The sequence below is a fragment of the Sorex araneus genome, chromosome 4 (assembly GCF_027595985.1).
Source record: "Sorex araneus isolate mSorAra2 chromosome 4, mSorAra2.pri, whole genome shotgun sequence".
In the NCBI taxonomy this organism is placed as follows: Eukaryota; Metazoa; Chordata; class Mammalia; order Eulipotyphla; family Soricidae; genus Sorex; species Sorex araneus.
Window position 1 is genome coordinate 31,941,026 of NC_073305.1, and position 13,390 is coordinate 31,954,415.

Sequence of the window (13,390 nt, forward strand, 5' to 3'; positions counted from 1 at the left end):
AAGAAACCAGGTGGGGCTTCTTTTTTTTTTTGTTTGTTTGTTTTTTGTTTTTTTGCGTCACACCCAGCGATGCTCAACGGTTACTCCTGGCTTTGCACTCAGGAATTACTCCTGGCGGTGCTTGGGGGACCATATGGGATGCCGGGGATCGAACCCGGGTCGGCCGCGTGCAAGGCAAATGCCCTACCCGCTGTGCTATCGCTCCGGCCCCCTGGGTGGGGCTTCTTGATCACATTTTTGTTGTGATGCGGGGGTCGCAATGGTAGTGATCCTGTACAACTCAGCATTGGCAGTGCCAGGGACTGTCAGGGGTCAACCTCCAGGCCTCCTGTCAACAAGGCAAGTGCTTTCCACGGAGCACATCCCTAGCCCTTATATTATATGCTTTGAATGAAAACTGAGCCTCATCTGTGTGCTGTTTAGAAGTCGATTCCTATCAGCTAATCCACACTGCCAACCCTGAACTTCTGGGAGCGGAACTTGGAATTCTGAATTACGAAAACTCTACAGACTGAAATACTTAATTGGGTTTATCTTTCTATCATCACCCTACAGTCTGGTAATAATACAAACAAAGATGGATCTAATCATAAAGCTGAAAGTGGAGCTCTGATAGAAGCAGCAAAGTCGAAGATTCATCAGGTAAAGCTAATATAATGTACATTTCTAGTTCTTAATGATGAAGCCTGTGGTTTCGGAAGCAGTAAATAATGACTAGTTGATCATTGAAAGCAGTAAATAATTAAAAACGTATCTTTATTTGACTTTGGAGCATATTTATTTTTCTAAATATATTTTGCTCGAGCATAATGTAGTTATCACTTCTTTTTTTTCCAGAAATTGAAAGGAGATAAAATCAGCTTATACTTTAAGACTTTTTATTGTTATTTACCCTGAGCAGTTAAGAATTGATAGAGAGAGGTTCTCAGTGGTAGTACAGCAGGTGGGGCGTTTATCTAATAGCACGTGGCTGACCCAGGTTCAGTCCTCAGCATCCCATAGTGTTGCCCAGCACCATCAGGAGTAATTCCTGAGTATCGCCAGGTGTGACCCTAAAAGCAAAAAAAAAAAAAAAGTCATTTAAAACAGTGTAAAACTTGCTCTCACAAGGAGCTGGCATTACTAAAACAGACATATTGGGTATAAGTTCCTTGAGTAGAAAATAAGAGTGACATATGCAGAGCTGTCCTCATGCTCACACACACACACATCTCTCCTTTCTCCTCTGACAGTATAAGGTGAGAGCCTACATCCAGATGAAGTCTCTCAAAGCGTGCAAAAGGGAGGTCAAGTCGGTCATGAACACGGCTGGAAATGTGAGTTTCTCGGACTTTGTTTTCATTTGTGATTTCAAAGCCTAAAGCTTTCTATTATGTGTATAGTAGGTATTTGTCATTTTTAAATCCTTTTTCTTAGTCTTAGAGTGTATGTAAACTATATAAAGCGGACTGGAGAGGTTAAGGCTGACCCAGGTTCAGTCCTTGGTACCACATATGGCCCCCCAAGTCCTGCCAGGAATGATCCCTGAGCACAGCCAGATGTGGCCTCAAAATAAAACCCAAAAACCCTGCTAGAGGGGCTGGATTGATAGCACAGTGGGAAGGACGTTTGCCTTGCACGAGGCCGACCCAGGTTCAATTCCCAGCATCCCATATGGTCCCCTAAGCATCGCCAGGAGTTAATTCCTGAGTGCAAAGCCAGGAATAACCCCTGTGCATCGCCGGGCATGACCCAAAAAGCAAAAAAAAAAAAAAAACCTTGCTAGAGAGCTGCAAAACAGTGATTTTTTTCTACAATTGACTGTATTTGTCACTTGAAGTTTTAATAAGTATTTCCCACTTTGTGTTTAGCTTCAGAATTGCCATTTTAAACAACTATCTAGTATTTTGAATGGTTTATCACAATTGAACACAGCAGGAATAAGTCAAGATAATCAACCCTAGAAATAATAAGCAGTATCCAGATTAGCCACTGGATCACTTGGGGGTTTTTTTTTGGTTTTGGTTTTGGGTTTTTTTTGTTTTGTTTTGTTTTGTTTTCTTTCTTTTTGGGTCACACCCAGCGATGCTCAGGGGTTACTCCTGGCTCTGCACTCAAGGAGTTACTCCTGGCGGTGCTGGGGAAACCATATAGGATGCTGGGGATCGAACCCGGCTTGGCCCAGATCACTCCAGCCCCAGATCACTCATTTTTTTAAAAACCATTATAGGGGCTGGAGCGATAGCACAGGGGTAGGTCACTTGCCTTGCACACAGCCGACCCGGGTTCGATTCCCAGCATCCCATATGGTCCCCTGAGCACCGCAAAGAGTAATTCCTGAGTGCATGAGCCAGGAATAACTCCTGTGCATCGCCGGGTAGGACCCAAAAGCAAAAAAATAAATTAAATTAAAACCATTATAGCCTAGAGAGGGGCCAAGTATTTACTTCAAAGATGGCTATAGTCATTGAAGACCCAAAAAAAAAAAAATAGGAAAATAAATTATAATTCAGTGTAATAGTCATACCTAGTTAGGGAAAACTTTAAAAGGAATTACTGCCACCTACCAGGAGATGGAGCAAAGCACTAACAAGAATTTGAGAGACCTGTAAATAGAGGGTAAATAAGGCCTCTGCAGATCCTCCAGAAAATCACTGCTTCATCCCCAGATCCCTGCCTTTTTCTGCACTTTAAGTTAGTTTTATACAGGTGATCCTCCACCAGGAGACTTGTTAGGATTAAAAGGTAGCCTTCAGTTCAAAAGCCTTATTTTAAAGTAGCAACATTGACTCAAAATAAGGGATCTTGGGACCAAAGAGGTGATAGCACAGGAGCTAAGGCGCTTGCCATGTATGTTGCCAACCCTGATTTGACTATCCGGCACCACATGTGGGCCCTGAGCATTGCTGAGTGTCTCTCCAAAACTAAATAAATAATGTGATTGGTTAAGTCAGAGTTTGTTCTGCTAATGAGCATATAGTAGGGGTTTTCAGGTTGACCCTTAGTTTTGGTTGACCCTTAGTTCGGTGTATAAGGTACTTTGACAGGTTTTAGTTTTTGATGGTGAGAACAGTGACAAAATAAACTATCTTCTTTGTGGCCTTGACCTAACTGATTATGCTTTTGACACATCCCAGACTGATAGGATTCTGACTTCACTCAGGCATCTAAAGCAAGTCACCAGTAATGTGCACTTTCTTTACAGTCCGCGCCCTCTCTGTTTCTGAAGAGCAATTTTGAGTACTTAAGAGGCAATTATCGAAAAGCTGTGAAGCTGTTAAACAGTTCAAACATTGCTGAGCATCCAGGATTTATGAAGACAGGTAAAAGAATACTGTGAAGCCATATTTTCTTCCGGCTTTTTTGCTTGGTTTTTGTTTTTTTCTGTTTTGGGGGCATACTCTTCAGTGCTCAGGGTTTACTCCTGGCTATGTGCTCAGGGGTCACTCCAGGCACTCCATATGGGATGCCAGAGATTTAATCCACATCAGCCACGTGCAAGGCAAGTGCCCTGCCCATGGTACTGTCACTCCGGCCCCTTCCTGATGGGGAATCAGGCTTCCCCCATGCAGGGCCTACAGTCAGCCTGCTGAGTTCTCTCTCTGATTCCAGAATAGTGTAATCTTCTTCACCTGTGGGCAGCCTGCCTTTGATCCCCCAAACATTAAGCCAGGAGTCCCTGAGCATCACTGCTGAGTATAGTCCAGAAAGAAAACGAAAATGAAATTTTGCTACCAGTAAAAGTCTGCTTATTAGAGGAGATGGTGATAGAATTTTTCTTTCCTTTTTCGCCCCTTCATCTTTTCTTTGTTGTTCCAACCTCAATCACCCCTGGGCCTTGGAGAGTTTTCCTCAAAGTGTTCACAGTGCCACTCCCTGAAAACTCCCTCCTTTAGAAGGGGGGAGGGGCGTATGACCACATGGGATGCCAGGGGTCAAATGGGGGGTGGTGGTGGGGTGTGTGTGTGTGTGTGTGTGTGTGTGTGTGTGTGTGTGTGTGTGTGTGTGTGTGTGTGTGTGTGTGTGTGTGTGTGTGTGTGTGTGTGTGTGTGTGTGTGTGTGTGTCCGTCCCCACACAGGATGCCAGGGATCGAACCCAGGTCATCCACATGCAAGGCCACCCACTATACTCTCTCTCCAGCCCCTATTTTCTCTTCTTTTTTTTCTTTTTTGGGTCACACCTGGTGATGCTCAGGGGTTACTCCTGGCTCATGCACTCAGGAATCACTCCTGATGGTGCTCAGGGGACCATATGGGATGCAGGGAATCGCACCTGGGTCGGCCGCGTGCCCTACCCGAAGTGCTATTACTCCAGCCCCCCCCCTATTTTCTCTCTTTAAAATGCTATCATGATTGGACAACAGCAGTTGTACAGCAGGCAGGGTGCTTGCCTTGCACATATCTGATTCAGGTTTGATCTCTGCATCCCTTTGCTTCCCTGAGCCCCTCTAGGTATGATCCCTGAGTGCAGAGCCAGAAGTAAGCCCCCTGCACCCCTATGTGTGGCCCTTCTGGACCATTGCAGCCCTTAAAGAGATTTATGGACCAGAAAGAGAGCTTAGCCACCTGGAGCTCATGCTTTGCATGCAGGATACCCAGCTCCTGCCCTCTGCATGCATGCTTCCCCAGCAGTGCCAGAGGCCACTCCTGAACACGGAGTTGGAATTACAGTTTTTGATTACTGCCAGGTGTGACCAAAAAAAAAAGAAAAGGGGCTGGAGTGATAGCACAGTGGGAAGGGCGTTTGCCTTGCATGCGGCCGACCAAGGTTTGATTCCCAGCATCCCATATGGTCCCCTGAGCACCGCCAGGAGTAATTCCTGAGTGCATGAGCCAGGAGTAACCCCTGAGCATTGCCAGGTGTGACCCAAAAAACAAAAAAAAAGAAAGAAAGTAGATGATGACATTTTCAGATAGCTCTGAATTCCAAATGCCTTGTAAACTGTCCTATAGGAACCAAGTAGAATTGTATACCTGTATGAGGTATATCAGCAGTAAATTTTTTTCTTTTTTACTAAGGACATATATGTGTTTATTTCTCAGGTGAATGCCTAAGGTGTATGTTCTGGAATAATCTTGGTTGCATCCATTTTGCCATGAGCAAGCACAATTTGGGAATTTTCTACTTTAAAAAGGCTCTGCAGGAAAATGACAATGTCTGTGCACAGCTTAGTGCAGGCAATACGGATCCAGGTGAGGCCCTTGCTGGGACAGTTTGTGTTGTACTTTATGGGTTTTTTGTTTGTTTGCTTTTTAATTGATTGAGACTCTGTAATTTATAGTATTGTTAATGATGGTTTCTCGTGTACGTAATTACAGCACCACACCCATCTTCAGCTACTCATCTCCTTCCCCCAAGGACCCCAGTGCATCTTCCTTTCTGCCACCTCCCCCTTCCCCCACCCCACTGCCACCCCCTGTATTTTACTCTATGGGCAAAGCACAATTCTAAGGAGCAAGCCTGTAGTGAGAATGCATGCTCTGTGAGCTGTACAGTTAAAGTTGATCCTGGCTCCGCATAGTTAACTCTGACATGGCGGGACTCAGAGCTGACTCCTGGCCCTGCACGCAGGGATCACTCCTGGTAGGGCTCGGGGCCACTGATGGTGCTGAGCATCAAATGCTGTGCTATCTCTCTGGCCCCAGCTCTGAGGCTCTGAGGGGGGTGGTTTGGCAAGGGCTCAGAGTCTACTCCTAATTCTGCTCAGGAAACACCCCTTGCCAGCTCAGGGGACAGTGTGGGGTACCAGAGGTCCAATCTGGGTTGGCAACATTCATGGCAAGCGCCCTACCCGCTCGCTGTACTGTTGCTCCAGCTGCCCAACTCTTAGGATTTTTAATAGATACTGCTACTTAGAAGAGCCCAGTGTTAGGACTAATTTTGAATTATTCTCAATCATATTGTTTTTTTTGTAGATTTAAAAATCAGTGATCCCATATAATTTAAAGCAAAATTTTTTTTTTTCTTTTTGGGTCACACCCGGCAATGCACAGGGGTTACTCTTGGCTCTGTACTCAGGAATTACTCCTGGTGGTGTTCAGGGGACCATATGAAATGCTGGGATTCAAACCTGGGTTGGCTGCATGCAAGGCAGGCGACCTACCTGCTGTGCTATTGCTCCAGCCCTGACTTGATATGCTTTTGAAAGTACCTCGCAATCTTTAAGCAAAGTTTTTTTTTTTTTTTTTTGCTTTTTGGGTCATACCCGGCAATGTGCAGAGGTTACTCCTGGCTCTGCACTCAGGAATCACCCCTGGCGGTGCTCAGGGGACCATATGGGATGCTGGGAATCGAACCCGGGTCGACTGCGTGCAAAGCAAACGCCCTACCCGCTGTGCTATTGCTCCAGCCCCTAAGCAAAGTATTTTTTGTTTTTTTGTTTTTTATTTTTATTTTTTATTGAATCACCATGTGAAAAGTTACAAAGCTTTCAGGCTTAAGTCTCAGTCATACAATGATCAAACACCCATCACTTCACCAGTGCACATGTTCCACCACCAAGAACCACAGTATACCTCCCATCCCACCCCCATCCCCACCCCCGCCTGTGTGGCTGATGATTTTCACTGTACTCTCTCTTTACTTTGATTACATTCAGTATTTCAACAGAAAGCTCACTATTCTTATTTGGAATTTTCCCCCAACAATCAGACCTGCCGAAAAGGCATCATTTGATAATTTGTTTTCCATTGCTGAGAATGAAGAGCATATGAGGTTGCGCAGCTGCTATTGCGGCTGCGCAGTTTTGGATTTTTGGTATTTTAGTAATTAAGTCCAGAGAAATTTCTGCCAGAAGTCGCATCATTGCAAGCTTGTACCTCTGTTTAGTGGGTCTTATAAGATGGCGGTCGCCATGCTGCTGGGCAAAGGAAAGGCTAAGAGAGAAAAATTTTTCCCCTCCTGGGACAGCATGGGGCCATAGCTTAGTTCACAGTCTAGAGGCATTTCTGCAAGAAGATGCTGGGTGCCGAAAGTAGTTAGTGGGCCTCCGAGATCATGGGTGTTCAGGAATGCTCAATCTTTAAGCAAAATTTTAAAATTACATTTTTATGTGTGTAGGGTAGAATTTGGGCCATACCTGGCGGTACTCATGGGGTACTCCTGGCAGGGCTTGGGGGGCCATGCGTGGTACCAGGGATTGAACTGGGGTTGGCGTTATGCAAGGGAAGTGCTTTAACACCCTGTTCCATCTCTCCGGTCCCATTTTAAGATTCCTCTTGTGGGAAGAGTGCCCTAGGGATGGAGCTCAGGGACCACTCTGGAGCATTGCTCAAGGGATCATGAAGTACCAGGGCTGGAACCTGGGCCCCTTAAAGCAGCTCTTGAAGCTAACTTGCCGGCTCCTGTTTGAAGGATTATTGATGACAGGGGGCCCAAGAGAGTACAGCAGAGGGAGAGTACTTTCCTGACAGAGGACCCACCCAAGTTCAATCCCCAGCATCCCTAACGGTCCCCTGGGCTCCAGTAAGAGTGATCCCAGGTGCAGAGGCAGAAGTTACCCCTGAGCACAACCAGGGGTGACCCAAAAACTAAAAGATTTAAATTACTTATATGAAGTACTTAAAATCAAGCAATTATTTAGCTTTTTAAAGTTAAAAAAATGTGAATTGATAGAAATTTTTATTTAGAATCATAAATGGTTTCATTTTATTATAGACTATGAAACTTTGGATTTGTTTGGTTTTGATCTGCTCCTGACTCAGTGCTCAGGTTGCTTCTGGCATTGCTAGGGGAGCATAGAGTCAGGGATGGCCTTGCTCCAGCCCCTGCAGTGTGAAACTTTTAATAAATAAGTGGATGAGCCACAGTATTACAGGTATATAGTGGTTTTTGTTTGTTTGATTTTTTTTCTTTTTTTTTGCTTTGGGGCCACACCTAGCGGTGCTCAGGGCTCATCTGTAGTGCCAGGGATTCAAACTAGGGTAGAATCATCGTGGCCACATGCAAAGCAATCTCCCAGTCTCCTGTATTGTCTCTCCAGCCCCAATGTTTATTTTGGTTTTCTGTTTTGCTCTTGAGCAACACCCATCAGTGCTCAGGGGCTGTCCTCGATCAGCAGTACTCAGAGCCATGCAGGGCCAGAGATGGAACCTGGCTTCCTGTATGCAGAACCTGCGTTCAGCCCTCAGAATTCGCTTCTGCCCATAGTACTTTAATTTGTATTTCCTTATCAGAGTCCCTTGCTCCCTACATTACTGTTATAGTTAGCATAGCATATAAATGATAAATGGTTAACCAGGCTGAAAGTAGAAACATCAGTGATATGAGTGTGTGGTAACACTGTACCCCTAAAACTTAGAAACATTCGCATACGATTTGTTTTTGGTTTGGGGGCCACATCTGGCAGTGCTCAGGGGTAACTCCTGGCTCTGCACTCAGGAATCACTCCTGGTGGATCCAGGGGACCATATAGGATGCTGGGGATCAAACCCTAGGTGGCTGCATGCAAGGCAAGTGCCTTACCCACTGTACTATCTTTCTGGCCTCCATTTACACACTTTTTTTTCCATTTGCACACTTTTAAAGAAATGCTACCTCCATTTTTTTTTAAATGTTGAGGAAAACTGGAATGTTCTTTTTTACCTTCTTCCCCTCCAATCCCAGCTCTGGCCCAGCACAGATACCCCCCAATCCAAAGCACTGTTCCTCTATTCCACCAGGAGCCTTGCCTCATCCTACAAAAGTGGAAAGTCCTTAAACATTCAGAAATACAGAGAGGTGGGGCTGGAGCAATAGCACAGCGGGTAGGGCGTTTGCCTTGCACGCTGCCGACCCAGGTTCAAATCCCAGCATCCCATATGGTCCCCTGAGCACTGCCAGGAGTAATTCCTGAGTGCAGAGCCAGGAGTAACCCCTGTGCATTGCCGGGTGTGACCCAAAAAGCAAAAAAAAAAAAATACAGAGAGGTGGGGCTGGAGTGATGGTACAGCGGGGAGAGCGTTTGTCTTGTGTGCAGTCAACCCAGGTTCGATCCCCAGCATCCCATATGGTCCCCGAGTACTGCCAGGAGTAATTCCTGAGTGCAGAGCCAGAAGTAACCCCTGAGTAACCCTGGGTGTGAGCCAAAAAGAGAAACAAAAAAATAGAGAGGTGTGGGGTTCTCAGGGTTGAAAATGAACCCCATCTCTTTCCTTTGCCGTGTAGAGCAGAAGTGCCTGAGGCTAGCAAGTGAGCTGAGATTTCTCTGCTCACCAGCTCAGGCAACTGCCAGGAGTCTGGTGAGTGTGTGTGTAGGTGTGGCAGAGACCACTGATGGTCAGGACCAAGGCCTCCTCAGCTCGGATTAGCAGCGTGTAAACAGTGGGTGGTTGAAGGACTCCGTTGGAGTATGGGTTTTCATTGTGGTTCTTCCTTAAAGTCTAATGCTTCCATCCCATCTATCCCTATCACCAGCCAAAAAGTTCTCGGGACGCCCCATGTGCACGTTGCTGACCAACAAGAGGTATGAGTTGCTGTATAACTGTGGGATTCAGCTGCTGCACATTGGGAGGCCGCTGGCTGCCTTCGAGTGTCTGATTGAAGCCGTTCAGGTGTATCACGCAAATCCCCGCCTCTGGCTCCGGCTGGCCGAGTGCTGCATTGCCGCCAATAAGGGGGTGAGTGTGGCATGTGTATCTTCAATCTTATCTGTTTTGTGGGGTTGGTTTGGTTTACCTTTGGGATTTGGGGCCACACCTGGCAGTTTTGGATAGGAAGAGAGACCATTTAATGTCTAATTAAAATAGTTTTTGGGAAATGGGCCTGGAGTACAGTAGGGTGATTGCCTTGCACAGGGCTGACCTGGGTTTGATTCCCCCCAGGCACCGCCAGGAGTATCCCCGAGCACAGAGCTAGGAGTAAACCCTGAGTACTGCTGGGTATGGCACCCCAAAACAAAGTAATAGTATTAATAACAGCATAGGTTTTCATTTTCCTGAAATCTTGAATCTTTTTTGTGGTAAGGAGGAAAGGTGGGGACTTCCCAAGCAGTTTTCAGGCGCCACTTGCTGCATCTCTTGGCTATCAATCAGGGACTATATGGGGATCAGTCCCAGGTCGGCCCTGTGCAAGGCAATCACCCTACCTGCCGTACTATCACTCCAAGCCCCATTTCCCAAAATCTATTTAATTAAACATTAAACTGTTGGGGCTAGAGTGATAGCACAGGGGTAGGGCATTTGCCTTGCACGCAGCCCACCGGGTTCAATTTCCAGCATCCCATATGGTCCCCTGAGCACTGCCAGGAGTAATTCCTGAGTTCAGAGCCAGGAGTGACCCCTGAGCACCACCAGGAGTAATTCCTGAATGCATAGCCAGGAGTAAGCCCTGTGCATTGCCAGGTGTGACCCGAAAAGCAAAAAAAGTAAAAATTTTTAAACATTAAACTGTTGAGGCCTAGGATGTTGTCCTGCTCAGACCACGAATCGTGGGCCACTGCACAAATACTTGGGAACACCTGAGGCTGCTCGGGGGATCATGATGGTGCTGGACATCATCAAATTTGGGTCAGCTGCATGCAAGGAGTAAGTCTTTACCCCTGACCTCTGCTGGGAGAGATCTAACGCTCTGGACCTTACTCTTTTCTTATTTTTTTTTAAACTTCGGGCCACATGCATCAATGATCAGGGTTTGTTCCTGGCTCTGTATCAGGAATTATTCCTAGCAGTGTTCAGGGGACCATATGGAATGCTGGGGATTAAACCCAGGTCTGCTGCATACAAGGCAAGTGCCTTACCGCTGTACTATCACTCCACCCCATGGTCCTTACTTGATTCTTTGATACTAAACATACTTTATCACCAAAAACTCCACATTGGTGGATCTTAATAGCAGGATAGTTGTGAAAGGCATTGGGTTATTTTTTTTTTATACCCCTTCAAACAGTTCTGTGAAGTTATAAGTTCCTTATGTTTTTTAGACTTCTGAACAAGAAACAAAAGGTCTTCCAAGCAAGAAGGGAATTGTACAGAGTATCATTGGTCAAGGCTATCATCGTAAAATAGTGTTGGCATCGCAGTCCATACAGAATACCGTGTATAAGTAAGTATTTTGTACAAAGAAAGTGAACATAGCTTTTCATATTCAAACTACTCATCTATAAAAAATGTTTAAGACTTAAGGGCCAGAGTTATAGCACAGTGGGTAGGGCATTTGCCTTGCACGCAGCTAACCCAGGTTCGATCCCCACCATCCTATATGGTCCACCTGTGCACCGCCAGGAGTAATTCCTGAGCACAGATCCAGGAGTAACCCCTGAGCATTGCTGGGTATAACAGGAAAAAAAAAAAAAAGACGACTCGGGGCTGGAGCGATAGCACAGTGGGTAGGGCCTTGCACGCGGCTGACCTGCATCCCATATGGTCCCCTGAGCACCACCAAGGGTAATTCCTGAGTGCAGAGCCAGGATTAACCCCTGTGCATTGCCAGGTGTGACCCAAAAAGAAAAAAAATAAAAAGACTCATTGGAGGAGCCACTTAGTATCTGAGTCTTACTGCTACTTCAACGTGTGCTTAGTCCCATTGGTCAATTTTTATTCTTCCTCTTTTTTTTTTTTCCTGTGGGGCTACACGCAGAAGGGCCTCCTGCTTGCAAAGCATGTAGCTCTTTTTGTTTTTGTTTTTGTTTTGTTTTGTTTTTTGCTTTTTGGGTCACACCCGGCAATGCACAGGGGTTACTCCTGGCTCTGCACTCAGGAATTACTCCTGGTGGTGCTCAGGGGACCATATGGGACGCTGGGACTCGAACCCGGGTCGGCTGTGTGCAAGGCAAACGCCCTACCCACTGTGCTATCACTCCAGCCCCAGCATGTAGCCCTTTAAGCCATTTCTTTGCCCCTCTGATTTTGAATTTTATCCAAAATGCTTCTTCATTTTTATTTTGTCTTTGGGGGCCACATCTGGTGAAGCTCAGAGCTCTTCATGGTTCTGTGTTCAGGAGTGAGCACTGCCTGTGCTCAGGAGACCAGATGTGGTGCCAGGGATTCCAGCCAGGGTCTGCAGGGTAAAAGGCAAGTACCTTAACCCCTGTAATACCTCTGTAGCCCTGATTTGGATGCTGAAATTATTCATGGCCTGAGAAACCCTTTTCAAGGCCATTATTTAGACGTTTCAGAAGAGGGAGACTCGGGGCTGGAGAGATAGCACAGCGGGTAGGGCGTTTGCCTTGCACGCAGCATCCCATATGGTCTCCTGAGCACGGCCAGGGGTAATTCCTGAGTGCAGAGCCAAGAGTAACCCCTGTGCATCGCCAGGTGTGACCCAAAAAAAGCAAAAAAAAAAAAAAAAGAAGAGGGAGACTTGATATATTTCATATTTTATTTCTTTTGGTGTGGGCGTCATACCCAGCAATGTTCAAAGTTTAGTCCTCACTCTGTGCTCAGGTTATCATTCCTGTCAGGGTTCCAGGGGACTTACGTGGTACTGAAGATTGAACCCAGCTCTGCCACTAACAAGGCAAGTGCCTTGTGCTATCTCTCAGGTCCTAACCAGATCAATTTTAAAACATGCACATCTTTGGGGCTGGAGCGATAGCACAGCAGGTAGGGCGTTTGCCTTGCACGCGGCCGACCCGGGTTCTAATCCCAGCATCCCATATGGTCCCCTGAGCACCGCCAGGGGTAATTCCTGAGTGAAGAGCCAGGAGTAACCCCTGTGCATCGCCGGGTGTGACCCAAAAACCAAAAAAAAAAAAAGCAAGAACCATGCACATCTTTATTTTGCATTAAGATTTCAATTTACAGGGGTTGAAGCAATAGTACAGAGAGGAGGGGCTGAAGCGATAGCACATCGGGTAGGGCATTTGTCTTGCTCGCAGCTGACCCGGGTTCGATCCCCAGCACCCCATATGGTCCCTCAGGCACCGCCAGGAGTAATTCCTGAGTGCAGAGCCAGGAGTAACCCCTGAGCATCGCTGGGTGTGACCCAAAAAGCAAAAAAAAAAAAAAAAAAGTACAGAGAGGAGTGTACTTGCCTTGTACACTGCTGATGCTACCAGCCAGCTTAGATCCGCGGCATACCATACGGTCCCCAAGTACCACCAGGATTGGTCCCTTAGGACAGAGCCAGGAATAAGCCCTTAAGCAGCAGGGTATAGTACCTACAGTACTACCAATCTCTCGAGCCCTAAACACTATATTTTAAAAACTCATTGATAGGTATTTTTGTAAGCAAGAATCAACCAGAACTCAACTCAATGTAAAACTTTCCTTTCAGAATTTGGTTTCTTGAGTACTGTCTTATAGTTACTCTTAAACTACAATGTCTACCCTAGGGGCCGGAGCAATAATACAGTAGATAAAGTCTTTGCCCTGCAAATGCCTGGGTTTGATCTCCGGCATCCCATATGATCCCCAAAGCATAGCCAGGACTAATTCCTCAGCGCAAAGCCAGGAGTAAAACCTCTGAGCATCATCAGGTGTCACCCCTGCCCCC

At 46.2% G+C, this 13,390-nt stretch overlaps 1 protein-coding gene across 3 annotated transcripts in view; it reads left to right on the forward strand.

Annotated features, from left to right (window-relative positions):
- CNOT10 (CCR4-NOT transcription complex subunit 10) overlaps positions 1-13,390 on the forward strand; it is a 60,476-nt gene that overhangs the window by 21,768 nt on the left and 25,318 nt on the right. For all 3 annotated transcript variants that reach the window (XM_055136132.1, XM_055136133.1, XM_004603851.3), the window contains exons 6-11: positions 556-642; positions 1,233-1,316; positions 3,185-3,302; positions 5,023-5,172; positions 9,374-9,576; positions 10,878-10,999. In XM_055136132.1, coding sequence (XP_054992107.1) covers positions 556-642; positions 1,233-1,316; positions 3,185-3,302; positions 5,023-5,172; positions 9,374-9,576; positions 10,878-10,999 — 764 coding nt within the window. The remainder of the gene's footprint in view (positions 1-555; positions 643-1,232; positions 1,317-3,184; positions 3,303-5,022; positions 5,173-9,373; positions 9,577-10,877; positions 11,000-13,390) is intronic.